Here is a 19,332-nt window from a genome sequence, read left to right on the forward strand (position 1 = left end):
TTTTTAAAAAATCCACGCCTAGGGCTATGGACCCTTGAAAAAATATTTTTAAAAAATCCACGCCTAGGGCTATGGACCCTTGAAAAAATATTTTTAAAAAATCCACGCCTAGGGCTATGGACCCTTGAAAAAATATTTTTAAAAAATCCACGCCTAGGGCTATGGACCCTTGAAAAAATATTTTTAAAAAATCCACGCCTAGGGCTATGGACCCTTGAAAAAATATTTTTAAAAAATCCACGCCTAGGGCTATGGACCCTTGAAAAAATATTTTTAAAAAATCCACGCCTAGGGCTATGGACCCTTGAAAAAATATTTTTAAAAAATCCACGCCTAGGGCTATGGACCCTTGAAAAAATATTTGTAAAAAATCCATGCCTATGGACCCTTGAAAAAATATTTGTAAAAAATCCACGCCTAGGGCTATGGGCCCTTGAAAAAATATTTGTAAAAAATCCGCGTACGTCACTACTTATGGTAACCACCAAATTCAATCAGCTGAATAAGATTTCTGGAACGTTTTTAAATTTGGCCGGCTTTGAAATTTTGTTGTGCAACAGGTGACTCTTTCCCAAATGTTGTTTATCAGGCAGCTGACGCAGATAACAGTGATAACATTGGTGGCCTACCATTCTTCCCCCATTTGACCCACTGAAATTCAGTTCTTCAAAAATGGCCATGCAAGGAGCTGCCGCAAAGTTTCGAAAATCCGCCAGTTTAATTATCTTGGCCCGTGATAAAACGGCACAGAATCCCGACTTCAAAGCTTTGCTTTTCAAGAGGCCTCCACAGGCCTCATTTATGCCAAATTCCGCTGTATTCCCCGGTGGTGTTTTCGAGGCCTCCGATGAGACACCTCTATGGAGAAAACATTTTGAAAAAATGGGTGCCAGCAAACAGCTGTCGGCACTGACCGAGGTACCTAAGGATAAGAAATCGGCTATTTATGATAATGACAATCCGGAGGCTATTGAGAGGTATGTAAAATTGGAATTTTAAATGTAGAACGGATTTCAGAACTTTTTTCTTTAGGGAAATTTCCCTGCGCATTGCTGCTGTCCGTGAGGCCTTCGAAGAGTTGGGTGTTATCTTTTGCCGCGATCGTAAATCTTTGGCCCAAGGCGGTGGGGAAGGTTATGGTAATTTTAGAGAGGACTTTGATCGCAACCATTGGCAGAAGTTGGTTCATAACGATAGCAACAAATTTTTGGAATTATGTCAGGAGCTGGAAATTGTACCGGATCTGTGGAGTCTACATCAATGGTCGAATTGGTTTACACCGACTTCGTTTAAGAAAAGGTGAGAAGGGAGAATTTCTAGAAATGGTAAAATAGGCCTCTATAGGCGACCTAAAGGGAGCCAATATAGCCGAGCTATAGGGAGCCTCTATAGGCGAGATATAGGGAGCCTCTATAGGCGAGATATAGGGAGCCTCTATAGGCGAGCTATAGGGAGCCTCTATATGCGAGCTATAGGGAGCCTCTATATGCGAGCTATAGGGAGCCTCTATAGGCGAGCTATAGGGAGCCTCTATAGGCGAGCTATAGGGAGCCTCTATAGGCGAGCTATAGGGAGCCTCTATAGGCGAGCTATAGGGAGCCTCTATAGGCGAGCTATAGGGAGCCTCTATAGGCGAGCTATAGGGAGCCTCTATAGGCGAGCTATAGGGAGCCTCTATAGGCGAGCTATAGGGAGCCTCTATAGGCGAGCTATAGGGAGCCTCTATAGGCGAGCTATAGGGAGCCTCTATAGGCGAGCTATAGGGAGCCTCTATAGGCGAGCTATAGGGAGCCTCTATAGGCGAGCTATAGGGAGCCTCTATAGGCGAGCTATAGGGAGCCTCTATAGGCGAGCTATAGGGAGCCTCTATAGGCGAGCTATAGGGAGCCTCTATAGGCGAGCTATAGGGAGCCTCTATAGTCGAGCTATAGGGAGCCTCTATAGGCGAGCTATAGGCTCCCAATAGCTCTCCATCGACGTTGTAAAAAATTATCGTTTCCTTTTTTAGATTCAACACAGCCTTCTTTATGATTGCCCTGCAAACAATTCCGGATGTAATAAAAGAGAAGAATGAGGTCACCGATTTTGCGGTAAGTTACCAAAATTCCGAAATTAATTTATTCACTTAACGCATCCCCTTCCTCTCCTTTAGTGGCGCACCCCAGCCGAGTATCTGCAACAACATTTCAACAAAGAAATCTGGCTGCCACCACCACAAATCTATGAACTTTCCCGTCTGTTGAATTTCACCCAGCTGGAAGATTTGAAAAATTTTGCCCTACAACGACGCCATGAAGGTCTCGATGTTACCCTACCCATAGAATATATGTGTAAGGATTCTCGTGTCAATCTCTTGCCTGGTGATGATCGGTATTCGGTAGAAAATTGCAAACCGGAAATTGAAAAAATCGACAAGACAGCCAAAGAATTTCGTGAGGGTGTGGAGAAAATGCATCGCATTGAATTTTATGGACCCAATGATGCCGTGTTGCGTTTGAACTATCAACTGCCACATGGTCATATCGCGCCGATTAATGCAAATCCCAAGAAAAGGGATTGAGGAGGACCTCAGCTAAAAATTTTGAGGAAAAGGTGAAATTATGGAGGTCACCTTTTGAAGGCTGTAATTGTCCGTGCCATTAACCCAATTGTCTTCCACCCAAAGTGCATTTATATATCCGTTTAAGTAATAAAATAGAAAATTTAAAAACCAATTAATAAAGACTAGAAAATTTCAAAAAACAAGACAAATTCAATATTTAAAAAAAAATGTTTTAAAATATTTTTTTTTAAGGTCCATAACACAAGCCGTGGATTTTTTAAAAATATTATTTTCAAGGTCCATAACCCAAGGTGTGGATTTTTTAAAAATATTTTCTAAGGCTTGGATTTTTGTAAAAATATTTTTCTAAGGCGTGGATTTTTTTAAAAATACTTTTTAAGGCGTGGATTTTTTGAAACTATTTTTTAAGGCGTGGATTTTTTTAAAAATATTTTTTAAGGCGTGGGTTTTTTAAAAATATTTTTTAAGGCGTCGATTTTTTTTAAATATTTTTTTAAGCGCGGATTTTTTAAAAGTATTTTTTTAAGCGTGGATTTTTTAAAATATTTTTTAAGGCGTGGATTTTTTAAAAATATTTTTTAAGGCGTGGATTTTTTAAAAATATTTTTTTAAGGCGTGGATTTTTTAAAAATATTTTTTATGCGTGGATTTTTTAAAAATATTTTTAAGGCGTGGATTTTTTAAAAATATTTTTTTAAGGCGTGGATTTTTTAAAAATATTTTTTTAAGGCATGGATTTTTAAAAAAAAAAAAATTTAAGGCGGGGATTTTTTAAACATATTTTTTAAGGCGTGGATTTTTTAAAAAATATTTTTTTAAGGCGTGGATTTTTAAAAAAATATTTTTTAAGGCGTGGATTTTTTAAAAATATTTTTTAAGGCGCGGATTTTTTAAAAATATTTTTTAAGGCGTGGATTTTTTAAAAAAAATTTTAAAGGCGTAGATTTTTTAAAAGTATTTTTTTAAGGCGTGGATTTTTTAAAAATATTTTTTTAACACGTGGATTTTTTAAAAATATTTTTTTAAGGCGTGGATTTTTTAAAAATATTTTTTTAAGGCGTGGATTTTTTAAAAATATTTTTTTAAGGCGTGGATTTTTTAAAAATATTTTTTTAAGGCGTGGATTTTTTAAAAATATTTTTTTAAGGCGTGGATTTTTTAAAAATATTTTTTTCAAGGTCCATAGCCCAAGGCGAGGTTTTTTTAAAAATATTTTTTTCAAGGTCCATAACCCAAGGCGTGGATTTTTTAAAAATATTTTTTTCAAGGTCCATAACCCAAGGCGTGGATTTTTTTCAAGGTCCATAACCCAAGGCGTGGATTTTTTTCAAGGTCCATAACCCAAGGCGTGGATTTTTTTCAAGGTCCATAACCCAAGGCGTGGATTTTTTTCAAGGTCCATAACCCAAGGCGTGGATTTTTTTCAAGGTCCATAACCCAAGGCGTGGATTTTTTTCAAAATATTTTTTTCAAAGTCCATAACCCAAGGCGTGGATTTTTTTTCAAAATACTTTTTCAATGCGTGGATTTGTCAATTTCAATGTACCTGTAGAGGCTCCCTTTCAGCTCGCCTATAGAGGCCCCTTTCAGTTCGCCTATAGAGGCTGCCCTTCAGCTCGCCTATGGAGGCTACCTTTCAGCTCGCCTATAGAGGCTGCCTTTCAGCTCGCCTATAGAGGCTGCCTTTCAGCTCGCCTATAGAGGCTGCCTTTCAGCTCGCCTATAGAGGCTGCCTTTCAGCTCGCCTATAGAGGCTCCCTTTCAGCTCGCCTATAGAGGCTCTATTCAGCTCGCCTATAACAGCCCCCATGAAGAGATTTCCTTAAGTTCATCATTGAATTGTTGTTGTAGTTTTGATTTTTATTATTTTTAATAACTTTTTGTTGTTTTATTGTACTTAGAAATTTACAAAAAATTCTTAAACCAATAAGAAAAAAATTAACACAACTCAATTATGTTTTGTAAAACAAACTTGGGGACCCAAACATGCACCCTGGAACCATTAACCAATATTACCAATTAAGTTAAAATGTAGTGGTAAAAAAAACTGAATTACAGACTTAGGTAATAAAATAAAAGTCATAGTGTAATTAAATTTTAGATGATTAATGGCCAAGGAGCGATGGGAACGAATGGGGCCCCATTTTTGTGGTTTAATGAGTTTCTTTGACTTAACAAAAATTCTTACGATTAAAAAAATTAAAAAGATGTTCGAAATACTCTTTCAAAGAGTTGAAATATTTCTTGGGATTGTTTTTTTTCTTCTTTAGAGTTAGCTGGGTCTAACAAAAATTAAAAGTTAACAGGTTTTTCAACTTTTTTACGAAAAAAGTTTTGGTTGGGGATTGGATTTTTTTGTTGGGGGAGGTTGTGTAGATGTGTGTGCTTTCTTCTTCTTCTTTTTCTCGCGCATTAGAAAAAACGATATTTAAATGCTAAAACTTAATATCCATCTAAAGTAGTAACTGCTGTTTATTGGGCCAAGGTGTTGCTGGGCAGGTTAAGCAATGTGCTTTGATTGCCGGGCAAGTAGGCCACACCACGGGATCTGGATAGTTGATAGGCAATATCTTCGGCAGCTTCAATACGACGCAACTCAACCAAACCATCACCGGCCTCGGCAAAGGATTTGGCCAAGAGTTCGGCGGCGGCGGCATCACCCTCAGCGGAAATAATGGCAGCCAATTTTTGTTGTTCGGCCTTTTCGACAACGAAGCGGGCCTTTTCGGCTTCTTGCTGGGCAACCTGTTTCATTTCAACGGCTTGGGTGAATTCACGACCGAAGGTCAAGTGGGTAATGGAGATGTCGTCCAAAATGAAACCGAATTGTTTGGCACGTTCGGTCAATTCATCGGAGACACGTTGGGAAACGATCTGGAAACATTTACAAAATTATTAAGAAAAACAACAACAACAAATTTTGAATTTCAAGATCTTACCTCACGCTGTGTAATCAATTCACCGGCATCAAATTGAGCCACCACAGCCTTCAAGACTTCAGGAGCAATGGAAGGCAAAACCCTTTCATCGTAATCTTGACCCAAAATGGTATAAATTCTTGGCAATTGATCGGGAATGGGACGATACAAGATACGCAGGGTAATATTGACATTTTGTAAATCCTTACTGCCAGTCACCACGGGGACATTACGGGGCTGTGAGCGGATATCATAGATAATGGGACGTTGCACCCAGGGGATGAAGAAATGGGTACCCTCACCGGTAACTTCATTCTTGACACCGGTAAAACGATCGAAAATTACGGCACGATGACCACCATCCACATTATATAATGCCGAGTTGACAACACCGCCGACCAAAGCAACACCCAAACCGAGTTGACCAATGCGATTGAAGAATTGAGCAGCCATTATTTTTTACTGGAAGAAACACATTGAACAGTAAATTAGTCTTATTATCACTTTAAATTCACACACACAAACACTCAACAAAAAAACATGCAAGTTTCGTTTTGTTCTATTGCATTCGAGCAAAGTGTAATTTCATCATTTCACATTTTTTAGGTTAGATTTTTCGCAGGCGGCATTTAAATCACTTTGTTCTTCATTATTTACACCATAAATCATCTCTTATTCTTTATCATTCATATACATCTTCTTTGCTACGATTTATTTTTTACACTTCCATACCTTTTTTGTATTATTTAATACGAGAATTAACTGAAAAAAGCCCTATTACAAAATCACACAACTTCTTTGCCTACCGCAAAAACGAGGATACTATCGATAACTGGGAAATGTACCAATGACAGTGTTATCGATATTTTTTGACAGATGAACGGCAAATAAACTGATAAGAAATGGATTGCCATGCTTCAATGTTGGATGTATGCGACTCTCTCGAGTTAAATTAAGGTGGCATTAGACGTAACGGTTTTGTTAACATGGCTTTGTTTACATTAAACGTGTTTTAGCAAAATAAATCATTGAATTTAATAATATTTAAATACTTTTTCCTTTAAAATTACTTTGAACGCCAAAAATAAATATTTAGTTGACAAAATCAAATATTTAAAACTTTATGCAGGATTTTCCAATAAGAATTGTTATATAATTTAACGTATTTTGGTAGCTGTAATTTCTGTAGCTTTTCTTCTTTGACATTTAAAATTTTTGAGAGTAAAAATTAGTTCTTCACTAAAAACGGAATAATAAGCGATTAATACATAAGCATTGCTTATGTCAAAAGAGGGTCCTATAGAATAACTTGAGGTGGATAACAAAAAAAAGCTATTCTGTTGGTAGTGGCTTCTTCTGTCAAACATTAAATAAATATACACAATAGGTCATTGTATTTATTTGAAAACGTAAAAAATTGATAAGGCTTGAATGAAGGATTTTTTTTTTATAAATTGATAAGGCCCCTATCAATTGTCTGCTGGTATATTGTTTATACTTTAGGTTACGCTTTACCATAGTAATAAAAATGCACGCCTTGAAAACTCAGGTTACGGATAAAAATATTCTTTAAAAATTCAGGCCTAGAAAGCTCAGGTTACGCAAAAAAATATTCTTTAAAAATTCACGCCTAGAAAGCTCAGGTTACGCAAAAAAAAATATTCTTTAAAAACTCACGACTAGAAAGCTCAGGTTACGCAAAAAAATATTCTTTAAAAATTTACGCCTAGAAAGCTCAGGTTACGCATAAAAATATTCTTTAAAAATTCACGCCTAGAAAGCTCAGGTTACGCTCACAAATATTCTTTAAAAATCCACGTCTAGAAAGCTCAGGGATCGATACTGAAGGCGTCATGGCAGTTACACCAACATATGGTATGTTCCCGTACTGCAAGAATCTACCATTTTTTACTCCGATAACACTTTTTTCCTTTATGATATCGAAGAAAATAGTAAAATCGAGTTGATTCATGCGGTTCGGGAACAGACCAATAAATGGAAAATCGAATATCAAATTTATTTAAAAAAGGTGTTCGACAGCTCCAAAGAAATATTTTGAAGAGAGTACATGAGGTCATGTATGTCATTGTCTCTTGTCATGGTAAGGGCAACTAAGCCTGAAAAACTGACTGAGGTGCCCAGGTATCAAAAACGCTCCCTTCGAATACAGTCGTGAACCTGAATACAAACCGTATACACTGCTGGGAACGAGATCGCCAAATCTCCCGGCGTTAGGGAGTCCACTTAGGATGATATTTAGGGTCACCATTCTCGCCTCGTCGATTCTGGGATCATAGACACTCGGTCATTTCCACCGAGGCACTACCGTATCGTACAGACATTCTTACAATAACATAATAAATTATCTGTCCCTTGTATGTTAGCCAAAATTTTCATGGATGGTTTCGAGGTACTTGGCTTCCACAGAGATACTACTTCGAATGTAGATAGAGTTGGGATTTAAAAGTACTAATTTATCCTTCGTAGAACTTGCCCCAATGTACGTGGTTCAGAATTCCTCGGTTTTTGTGAAGCCTTATCATTTGGTCGAATTTTCGATTACTTTCCTCCATAGATCTCATCCTCTCTATTGTCGTGGGCTGTAGGGTAATCTGTTTTTCAAAGTAATCCCCACTAATGACCTCTTTTCAAATTCTTCACATAGCAAACCATAGTGTTAATTCAACTTCTCCCAATTTCAAAGATACAGTCCCAGAAACAACCTCCAGTCTAGGAGAACAGCTCCACGCTTTGCACAGCGAATGAGGATGTTCAACGAGAATTAGAGGATATTGCCACATCGTACAGATTCTGGTAAATGTCATAGGATGACATTTCTCTCGGTTCTCCGAAGACCCGATTTCATTGCCTTGAACGCAGAATTTCTCTGAACCATGGCAAGATGGATTTTCAAAAAATTTACAATTGCCGCTTCATAGAGCTGGCCATTCCCCAGGTTCTAAGAAGAATATTCGAGACATCGTAACTGCTGCAGCCGACCGCAATATACCTACTGGACGAATAGCCGAAGTAAGACCAAACTCCTCAGAAGAGGCGACGGTACTTGCGAGTGAGCGTGATGAGATTTGCCTTACAGCATATGAAGACCTAAAAGTGAAAGAACTCTCCTTGAAGTTAACAGATTAGTATGTGAGCGGATAATGTGTCTAGACCACCTGAAGCTTTGCAACAAGACCGAAGAGGTGCGTTAGTTTCTTTAACTGGAAATTCATAGTTCGCCTTGTCACCCAGAGAGTGATTCAATACGATTCACCAGCAGTGGTGAATCGTATTGGCCGATTTTCCTTCTGTCTCGAGTAGCAAAGATATTTGAGTCACTACTCCTCTCTCTGCTAATAAGTAGGTTTCCCCTTGCCCAACATTAACATGGATTTTGGGAGAGTCGCAGAGCAACAACAGCATTACGCACTGTAAGCACACATATGAGCAGAGCACTCTGCCACAACAGATCGTGCAATATAACAGATTTAGTGACTCTTGGCTTGTCGAAAGTATTCGATGTTAATCACACAAAGGTCCTCAAGGGCATAGAGACAACAAAATCCAAATTTAGACCGTGTTCGAAGATGGGACACATCGATCCAGTCCTCCTCGTACTTCCACCACAAACATTCAAATACATATTTCAATAGAGCAAAATCTTCAGGTACCTCTACACTGATGGTCAACTGTACCTAATATAAAGCTAATAATAATAACGTGTCGTTTTTGAGAAAAAAAGTCATAACCCTAGTCTATACATCCTCTTAAGATACATCAGCTGTTTGCTAAATATTATATATGCACTACAATCGAAACTTCCTAATGACAATCATTTGTCTTTCTTCTTGTCTTTACAGATATCCCAAATTAACACAATGGACCAACATCTTATTTGAACGAAGTTCTAATAACTCCCCTCCAAAGGTACGTTACCACTTGTCATTTATTTACTGTAGAGTGAATATATCCGAGAAATTTTAATCTATTCGTTAATTAAATTTGTATACGAAAATGAAAAAGTAGTTTCTTGAGGATTTAAAATTTTAGGCTAGTATTAAAGTACGTTTACATTATACCGGATTTCGTTAACCCGGTGGGTATAAATTGTCAATTCGATTGTATATATGTCAAATAAATCCTCATAAAGTTGGTTAACCCGGCAAAAAGTTCTAATGTAAATGCCGTTTATTTATCTATTAAAATATATATTTCATCTGTTTATTTGATTAACAAGAAAAAATCGATTATATCGATCCCAACAGATAATCGAAATTGAACTAAAATTATTCTTCTAATTATACAGTCATAGTTTATTTATTTGTATGTTTGTAATGCCGTGCAACTGTATAAAGAAATTTTCCAAATATTATCCATTAAAATATATCAATATTTAATTCAATTTACACGCTTTTCCCTCAATAAATAATAATATTCATTAAGTAATCGAATTAACGATATTTCCTTCCATCAAACGTTTATCGCCTGTTTGATTAATCAAAAGTCGATCTATACAACCCTACCGATTAAACACTGTCTCTTTTCACATGTCATTCGTGTTTCAACTTTCGACTCGGGTGGTTTATACACAAATTTAAACGTCTGTGAATTAATTTTTTTTTTTTGCCTTCAATCGGTCATATTTTTCCATGGCAAAAAATATGACAACGAATTAGGAAATAAACCAAAAAAGAAAACAACAAAAGTATAACTTAAAAGTTAAATAAAACAAAAAAAAAAAAAAAATACAAATAAAAAGCAAAGTGACAAATCAATCATTGAATAGTGTGCAAAACAAAACATGTTGTACTAAAAGTGAGGCCAAGCAAGCAAGAAAAAAATTATCCAGCAGCTGATGTAAAAGAAAAGTAAATAAATAAATATTTAATGAGAGTTTTCTTTTAAGCTTTTATGTGGTGTGTGTGTTTGTTGTTATGTTTATGCAAATAGTACAAGAAAATTGTTGGTGTTTTTATTGTTGTTGTTATTGGCGATGGAGAAAATTTTTGAATATCGACCGCAAAAGAAAGTCGCATTTGCGAAGAAAAATCTGTATGTAGTGTTTGTATGTAGGCGTGCGTGTGTGCATGTTTGTCCATCATCTGTCTGTCTGTTGGTTTGTTGTGTTGTGCATAGTTACGAAAATGCAAAAAAGGAAAAGCAACAACAACAACAACAACAGAAAAATTGTGTGTGTGAAAAAAAACAATCTATGCGAATTCTAAAACAAAAACAAACACCATGTGTTGAGAAAATGAGTGTAAAAAGGAAAATGAGAAGAAAATTTTTGAAGAAGAAAAGGAGGAATGTAAACTATTGAATAGTGTGTAAATAAATACAAAAAATGAATGGAAAGTGTAAAACAAAAACAAAATTAAAACCTGTCTTGTGTTTTGTTGTGTTCAAACATGTTTGAAAATGTGTGGAACAACTCTAGCTAAGAAAAAACTACGTTATTTTTTTTTAATTTGTTCCAAAGGTTGAAATCTTTAACATAATTATGGAAATTTATATATTTTTATGGACTTGAATATTTGGTTATTGTTACCGTGATATAACCGGTTTTATGGAACCGATAATTTTTTAAAGGTTTTTTTTCTAAAATTTTTAGATATATTTCATTTTTCGGGGTCGTAACCGTTTATCGACCCGGATGTTCGGTTACAGGAACCGGGTTATAACCGGTTTTTGGTGAACCGCTATTAATATGGGTATCATTTTAAAGCTTATGAAAATTCCTATCTATTAAACGATCTTGCGGAATGTTCGGAACAATTCTACTTTAGTAGAACCGAATTGTTTCGGTGTGTGAAATCATATTCAAAGGTTTGACTTGTTTACCCTTTTTATGAAGATATATATTTTTCTTGACGGCCATAATAGGTTATCGAAACGTATATTTGGTTACAGGAACCGGGTTATAACCGGTTTTATGGAACCGAAGCATTTTTTTACCTATTTCGTCAAAGATATGGAGAGATATTTCATTCTTGGGGGTTGTAACCGATTATCGAACCGCATATTCGGGTACCGGAACCGGGTTATAACCGGTTTTGCGGATTTTACGGTATTAATATGGGTATCATTTTAAAGCTTATAAAAATTCCTATCTATTAAACGATGTATCGTAATATCCGGGACAACTCTATTTTAGTAAAATCGACCGTAGACTTCCCGCAAATTATAGGCGGGGTGTATACACCTGCTTATTTTTGTTGGAAGTTTAAAAAAAAATTATATATTTCCATTTTTCTTGACGGTCGTAAAAAGTTATGGACCAGTATATTCGGTTACAGGAACCGGGTTTAACCCGTTTTTATGGAGCCTTTATGTTTTTTAATTTTTATATTTAATTTTTGCGAGTCGTTATCGGTTATCGACCCGGATATTCGGTTACAGGAACCGGGTTAAAACCGGGTATGCAGGTTTATGGTGACAATATGGGTATCATTTTAAAGCCTATGAGAATACCAATTCATTGAGTTGTGTTTCGGAACCATTTTATTTTAGTAACCCTGATATTTTTTTCTCCAAAGGTATTTACATATATTTTTATTGGTAAATGTTTACATAGTAACCGGTTTTATGGAACCGAAGTATTTTTTTACCTTTTTTTCAAAGAAATGGATACATATTCCATTCTCGGGGGATGAAACCGGATATTCGGGTACCGAAACCGTGTTATACCCGGTTTTGCGGATTTTATGGTATTAATATGGGTATCATTTTAAAGCTTATAAGAATAGCTATCCATTAACCCAATGCTTTTTTCAAAGGTATAATTATTGGTAAATGTTGACATTGTAACCGGTTTAATGGAACCGAAGTATTTGTTTACCTTTTTTTAAATGATATGGTGATTTTTGTCACTATTGGGGGACCATAACCGATTATAGACATAAATTTTTATTGGTAATTTTGACATTGTAACCGGTTTGAATTTCTTCCCCCTTGTCACTTTTTATACCTCTCACTTCTAAGAACTCAGCAATTCTGCTTCCAAAAGTTGCATGTGTAAACCCAGACTTTTGGAAAAAAATCCTCGCCTTATGTAGACTTTGGAAAAAATCGTTTAAAAAGTGTAGACCCCAAAAAATATTTTTAAAAAATTCCTCGTGACTTCCAAAACAAATATTTTTATTGTCTAATTTTGTTTGGATTTTTGTTAGACCTTGATTTGTCACAGCATCAAAGTTCAACAACAACAAAAATTTTTTTCCAAAGCAGACTCACTCACACACACTTGGAAACACCTTCATGTTCATCATCATTGTAGCAGCAGCAACGGCAACCGCAATCGGCTATTTAACGTTGCTTGTCATTCATCTTGATTTTTTTTGTTTAATTTTTTATTATTGGATCTTGAGTTATATTATTTTTTCGGTTTGTTGTTGGTTTTTTTGTTATTGTTGTTTCTTTTTTTATATTTAATTCATATACAATTTCTTGGCAATACAACAAGGCAGCAGCCAAATAGCCAGCCAGCCACCAGAGTTAGTCGGTCAGTGGGGAAAGTATTTCTTCGTCTTCGTTTTGATTTTTTTGCGTGGTATATATTTTTCTGCCACAATGTTTGTTTGGCATTTCCAATCTCGGAGGACAGTATTTGGTCCCCATACTTATGGAGGTTTGCTAGTGCAAGTAATTGTCTCACCCGAACATAACCTCTAAAAGTATGCAACATAAAAAGTCATATAAATTAATAATTATGGTCATCTATTACGATTGACCATGACCACACAGAATTTTAAATGTTATTGAACTTGGCACCCAATATTTAATAAAAAAAATAGATTTTTTCTTATCTAAACAAAGACGAATTGGGCCACAAACAGTACCCTACATGAAAGTATTGCTAGCTTATCAGAAAAATAAATGTTAATGGTTTTATTGATGTGTTTAGATTTCTTTTATTATATGCCGGAAATCACAAAGCAACGCGTATTTTTTTCTTCTTCTAGTGCTCTAATAAAATTTGTATCAATTTTTGTTTAGAGTAGTGCCATAAATTTTTTGTGCGAAAGCAAAAAAGAAATCTCCTCAGAATGAGAGTTCTAATAAACTCAACATGTGCTTGTTTACTGATAAGCATCAAGGGGGTATGATTTTAGGCTAATAACTGATGTAGATAAATTATCTAGACAATTTAAATGACTTAGATAAAGTATATACAACATTCAAAATGACCTAGATACATTATAAATGTAATTTAGATAAATTATCTAATTATTTGTATGACATAGATACATTATCTATGCCATTTAGATGACGTAGATACATTATCTATGTCATTTAGATGACATAGATACAATATCTATGTCATTTAGGTGACATGGATACATTATCTATGTTATTTAGATAACATAGATACATTATCTATGTCATTTAGATGACATAGTTGGTGTATCTATGTCTTTTAGATGACATAGATGCATTATCTATGAGGCCTTATATAGGTCCCGGAAAAAATTATTTAGAAACTCCACGCCTTGTTTTGGTCTCGAAAAAAATTACTTCTGTGGACCTCGAAAAAAAAATTAATTTAAATATGTATCCACATCCTTTAAAAGTTCCATTACCCATAACATATGTCATAATATCCTTGCCAACTTCAAACCTGCTTTCGCTAATATTTCCCTCTGGTACCATTTTCCATTTGTTATTGTTGTTTATTCTCAGGTGTAGAGACTTTTATAAATTTAAATGCATCGCCGTTGTACTGGTTGGTTGATGGGGTTGTTGTTATTATTTTCGGACCGCTGGAATTGCGAACAAAACGTGAAACGTCTTGGCCATGTTGTCATCGTCTCGCTTATTTGGCCCAGAGTATTTTATTTTTAATGTATCCACATCCACAATGCCAACGCCATCGTAGCGAAATAGAATTTCACCAGTCCCGCAGTATACCTCTGCTCTCCATCTCATTGGAGAGGGGTCTGGTGCTGCGGGTACTGCTGGCGTATTGGTAATAAAAACAACAATCATTTTACGGTTTTTATATATTCTTTTTATATACCCTGACGATGATAATGGTTTCGAATCATAATGTGAGGACGATGATGATGTGAGGATGATATCATAAGGATGAGAATTTCTTTACAATATTTCGATTATTTTTTTATTTGAAAACAATTTACTTGTACTTCTTATATCCTATACGAATGGTCGTCTCATTTTTTTACCTTACATACAAAAGGAGCCATATGCGGATCTTTTTAGCATTTCTAGATTTTTACTTTCTTTGGCTTTTCCTATTTTTGCATTTGCGGCTTTTTTGCTTCTTTATTTTTCTTTTTCTGTTTCTTTTTTTTGTAATGAAAGAAAAACTAAATCGGAAAGTCGTCATATACTATGCAAGTGATGAATATGTATGTCAATTATAACCAGAGTGTATGTATGTGTGTGTGTCTATGTGTGTTTTATATGTCACAGTGTCATTTTACTAACAGCGGCGGACACTTAAAGGACACTCAAGAAAAACCTCAGAGCTCACACAACACCACACTCACACACTGACTTACTTTCATTCTTAATTCGCTCTTCTCTCTCTCGCTTCCTCTTAGACCCTTTTCTAAAGGGTCTGAGACGACCCAGCGACGTCAGACAAAAATTTATTTCTTAATTATTTTTTTCTGTCTTTCCATCTTCATTTTCGATTTTCCTTTCTTTCTAAATGTCATCTCTATTGGGAGAAAAGTTGTCAAAACCATGGCATCACAAAAGAAAACCAGCCTCATCATCAGCCTCGCCATCGTTTTTGTAGTTGTTGCTGTTGCCATTATTGTAGGCATGGTTGTCGTTGCCAACAGATTAGTTGTCGTCATCATCATTACGAGGTTGTTTTGTGACAACAATCCCATGATGTTTTATAGCTGCTTGGGATATGACAACCTAAACCCACACTCTCCCATATTTTTCTACCCTATATTTCCATCTCTTCCCTTTTTCTCTCTCACTCTCTCTCACCCATCATTGATTTATATTTTGCACCCCGTGTCAATTCTCCCCTTCTGAAATTTGCCAATGTTTTTGATAGGTGCTCATCTTTGTTATTGTTGTTGTAGTTGCTGTGTTATATACACCACCACCTGTTGGGCTTCTTTTGGGTTTAGAGGGTGCTGCTGAGCCTTCTGTATAATATTTTTTTCATTTTCGTTTTTATGTTCGTTCTTGCTCTGTGTTTACATTGTTGACCGTGGTGTTCGGGTCCCGTCATTTTTTGATATTCAACAGATTTTTATTTTTATTTTTCATTGCTAAGGGGGGTGGGTGGACAGATGAATAGATGGGTGGATGAAAGTTATGATGGGGTGATGATGTTGATATCGATTTTTCTGGTTCGTGTTGATTACACAAATATAAGCAAGAAATGTAGTGGATTTTTTAAATAATTTTTTTCGAGACCCAAACAAGGCGTGGTTTTTTAAATGATTTTTTTCTGAGACCCAAACAAGGAGTGGATTTTTTAAAATAATTTTTTTCGGCATCTTTACAAGGCGTACACAAAAAAGGAGACGATATGTGTCAACTATAGAGGAATTGGCCTCCTTCCCATCGCTTATAATGTCTATCCAGCGTGCTGTGTGAACGACTGAAGCCAATGGTCAATGACATTATTGGACCATACCAATACGTCTTCAGACCTGGCAAATCCACCATCGACCAGATTTTCACTCTGCGCCAAATCCTGGAAAAAACCCACGAAAAACCCATCGACACATTCCATCTATTCGTCGACTATAAAGCCACATTCGACAGCTCTATCCGTTCAGAAATGTATAAAGCCATGTCTGTGTTTGGCATTCCTGCAAAATAATACGGCTATGCAGGAAAACTTTAACTGGCACAGGATCATCAGTTAAAGTCGGAAAGGACCTCTCGGAGCCCTTTAACACTGAACGAGGATTCAGACAAGGTGGCAGTTTGTCATGTAACCTTTTTTAACATCCTGCTGGAAAAGGTCATACGAGAGGCAAAAGTGAACAGAAATGACACTCTGTACACCAAACAACACCAGTTACTCGCCTACGCCGATGACATCGATATAATGGTTCGAACATTGCGAGCGGTAACAGCCACCTTTGAACAAATTGAAAAGGAGTCTGCCAAAGTGGGTCTGGCAGTAAACGGCGAGAAGACCAATCTGATGGTATCAATGCGCAAGACGTCCAGTAGACTTGGATCAACTGTGGAACTTGAGAACTACAGCTTCGAGGTAGTCAAAGATTTTATATACCTTGGTACCGCCATATACAAAAAAAAAAAATTCTCCGAAATATCTATGGGCCGATCTGCGTTGACGGTGAATATCGCCGTCGAATGAACCATGAGTTGTACCAGCTATTCTCGGACATCGACATTGTTAGACGTATTGAGCTGCAGCGACTACGTTGGCTGGGCCATCTTGTGAGAATGGATGAAAATGTCCCAGCACAGAAGGCATATAAAAGCTAACCAGCTAATGGTTCTCGCAGAAGGGGAAGGCCACGAATAAGATGGAAAGATCAAGTGCAAGACAACATTGCCGAATATTGCATTTCAAATTGGAAAAACTGCGCAAAAGACCGACGCGCCTGGAAATATTTTTTTAAGCTCGGCATATGGAACGAAAGTTCTGTCACAAGCCAGCTAAGTCAGTATGTATACAAGGCGTGTATTTTTTTTAAATAATTTTTTTTCGACAACCAAACAAGTCGTGGATTTTTTAAATAATTTTTTTCGACACCCAAACAAGGCGTGGATTTTTTAAATAATTTTTTTCGACATCCAAACAAGGCGTGATTTTTTTTAAAAAAAATTTTTGCGACATCCAAACAAGGCGTGAATTTTTTTAAAAAATTTTTTCGACATCCAAACAAGGCGTGGATTTTTTAAATAATTTTTTTCGAGACCCAAACAAGGCGTGGATTTTTAAATAATTTTTTTCGAGACCCAAACAAGGCGTGGATTTTTTAAATAATCTTTTTCGAGACCCAAACATGGCGTGGATTTTTTAAATATTTTTTTCGTGGCCCAAACAAGGCGTGGATTTTTAAATAATTTTTTTCGAGACCCAAACAAGGCGTGGATTTTTTAAATAATTTTTTTCGAGACCCAAACAAGGCGTGGATTTTTTAAATAATTTTTTTCGACATCTAAACAAGGCGTGGATTTTTCAAATAATTTTTTTCGACATCCAAACAAGGCGTGGATTTTTCAAATAATTTTTTTTCGACATCCAAACAAGGCGTGGATTTTTTAAATAATTTTTTTCGAGACCCAAACAAGGCGTGGATTTTTTAATAATTTTTTTCGAGACCCAAACAAGGCGTGGATTTTTTAAATAATTTTTTTCGAGACACAAACAAGGCGTGGATTTTTCAAATAATTTTTTTCGAGACACAAACAAGGCGTGGATTTTTCAAATAATTTTTTTCGACATCCAAACAAGGCGTGGATTTTTCAAATAAGTTTTTTTCGACATCCAAACAAGGCGTGGATTTTTCAAATAATTTTTTTTTCGAGACCCAAACAAGGCGTGGATTTTTCAAATAATTTTTTTTTCGAGACCCAAACAAGACGTGGATTTTTTAAATAATTTTTTTCGAGACACAAACAAGGCGTGGATTTTTTAAATAATTTTTTTCGAGACCCAAACAAGGCGTGGATTTTTTAATAATTTTTTTCGAGACACAAACAAGGCGTGGATTTTTTAAATAATTTTTTTCGAGACCCAAACAAGACGTGGATTTTTTAAATAATTTTTTTCGAGACACAAACAAGGCGTGGATTTTTTAAATAATTTTTTTCGAGACACAAACAAGGCGTGGATTTTTTAAATAATTTTTTTCGAGACACAAACAAGGCGTGGATTTTTTAAATAATTTTTTTCGACATCCAAACAAGGCGTGGATTTTTCAAATAATTTTTTTCGATACACAAACACGTGGATTTTTTAATAATTTTTTTCGAGACCCAAACAAGGCGTGGATTTTTTTAAATAATTTTTTTCGAGACACAAACAAGGCGTGGATTTTTCAAATAATTTTTTTCGAGACACAAACAAGGCGTGGATTTTTCAAATAATTTTTTTCGACATCCAAACAAGGCGTGGATTTTTCAAATAAGTTTTTTTCGACATCCAAACAAGGCGTGGATTTTTCAAATAATTTTTTTCGAGACCCAAACAAGGCGTGGATTTTTTAATAATTTTTTTCGAGACCCAAACAAGGCGTGGATTTTTTAAATAATTTTTTTCGAGACACAAACAAGGCGTGGATTTTTCAAATAATTTTTTTCGAGACACAAACAAGGCGTGGATTTTTCAAATAATTTTTTTTCGACATCCAAACAAGGCGTGGATTTTTCAAATAAGTTTTTTTCGACATCCAAACAAGGCGTGGATTTTTCAAATAATTTTTTTTTCGAGACCCAAACAAGGCGTGGATTTTTCAAATAATTTTTTTTTCGAGACCCAAACAAGACGTGGATTTTTTAAATAATTTTTTTCGAGACACAAACAAGGCGTGGATTTTTTAAATAATTTTTTTCGAGACCCAAACAAGGCGTGGATTTTTTAATAATTTTTTTCGAGACACAAACAAGGCGTGGATTTTTTAAATAATTTTTTTCGAGACCCAAACAAGACGTGGATTTTTTAAATAATTTTTTTCGAGACACAAACAAGGCGTGGATTTTTTAAATAATTTTTTTCGAGACACAAACAAGGCGTGGATTTTTTAAATAATTTTTTTCGAGACACAAACAAGGCGTGGATTTTTTAAATAATTTTTTTCGACATCCAAACAAGGCGTGGATTTTTCAAATAATTTTTTTCGATACACAAACACGTGGATTTTTTAATAATTTTTT

General features: G+C 35.6%; 2 protein-coding genes across 2 annotated transcripts; one reads left to right on the top strand and one right to left on the bottom strand.

The window, feature by feature from the left end:
- Window positions 1-672: 672 nt before the first annotated feature.
- LOC133338738 (acyl-coenzyme A diphosphatase NUDT19-like) lies at window positions 673-2,560 on the top strand. Its single transcript, XM_061546860.1, has 4 exons — window positions 673-977; window positions 1,033-1,299; window positions 2,009-2,090; window positions 2,153-2,560. Exons 1-4 carry the CDS (start codon window positions 673-675, stop codon window positions 2,558-2,560), a joined length of 1,062 nt encoding a protein of 353 aa, XP_061402844.1.
- Window positions 2,561-4,988: 2,428 nt separating this feature from the next.
- LOC133338732 (prohibitin 1) lies at window positions 4,989-5,934 on the bottom strand. Its single transcript, XM_061546855.1, has 2 exons — window positions 5,503-5,934; window positions 4,989-5,437 (listed from the first exon to the last, which is right to left on the bottom strand). The coding sequence occupies exons 1-2, from the start codon at window positions 5,932-5,934 to the stop codon at window positions 5,036-5,038; spliced, it is 834 nt and encodes a 277-aa protein (XP_061402839.1). The 3' UTR covers window positions 4,989-5,035.
- Between the last annotated feature and the right edge of the window lie 13,398 nt (window positions 5,935-19,332).

Source organism: Musca vetustissima, unplaced genomic scaffold (genome assembly GCF_032173495.1).
Source record: "Musca vetustissima isolate MV318-11 ecotype Yass unplaced genomic scaffold, APGP_CSIRO_Mvet_v1 utg12465, whole genome shotgun sequence".
Taxonomy (NCBI): Eukaryota; Metazoa; Arthropoda; class Insecta; order Diptera; family Muscidae; genus Musca; species Musca vetustissima.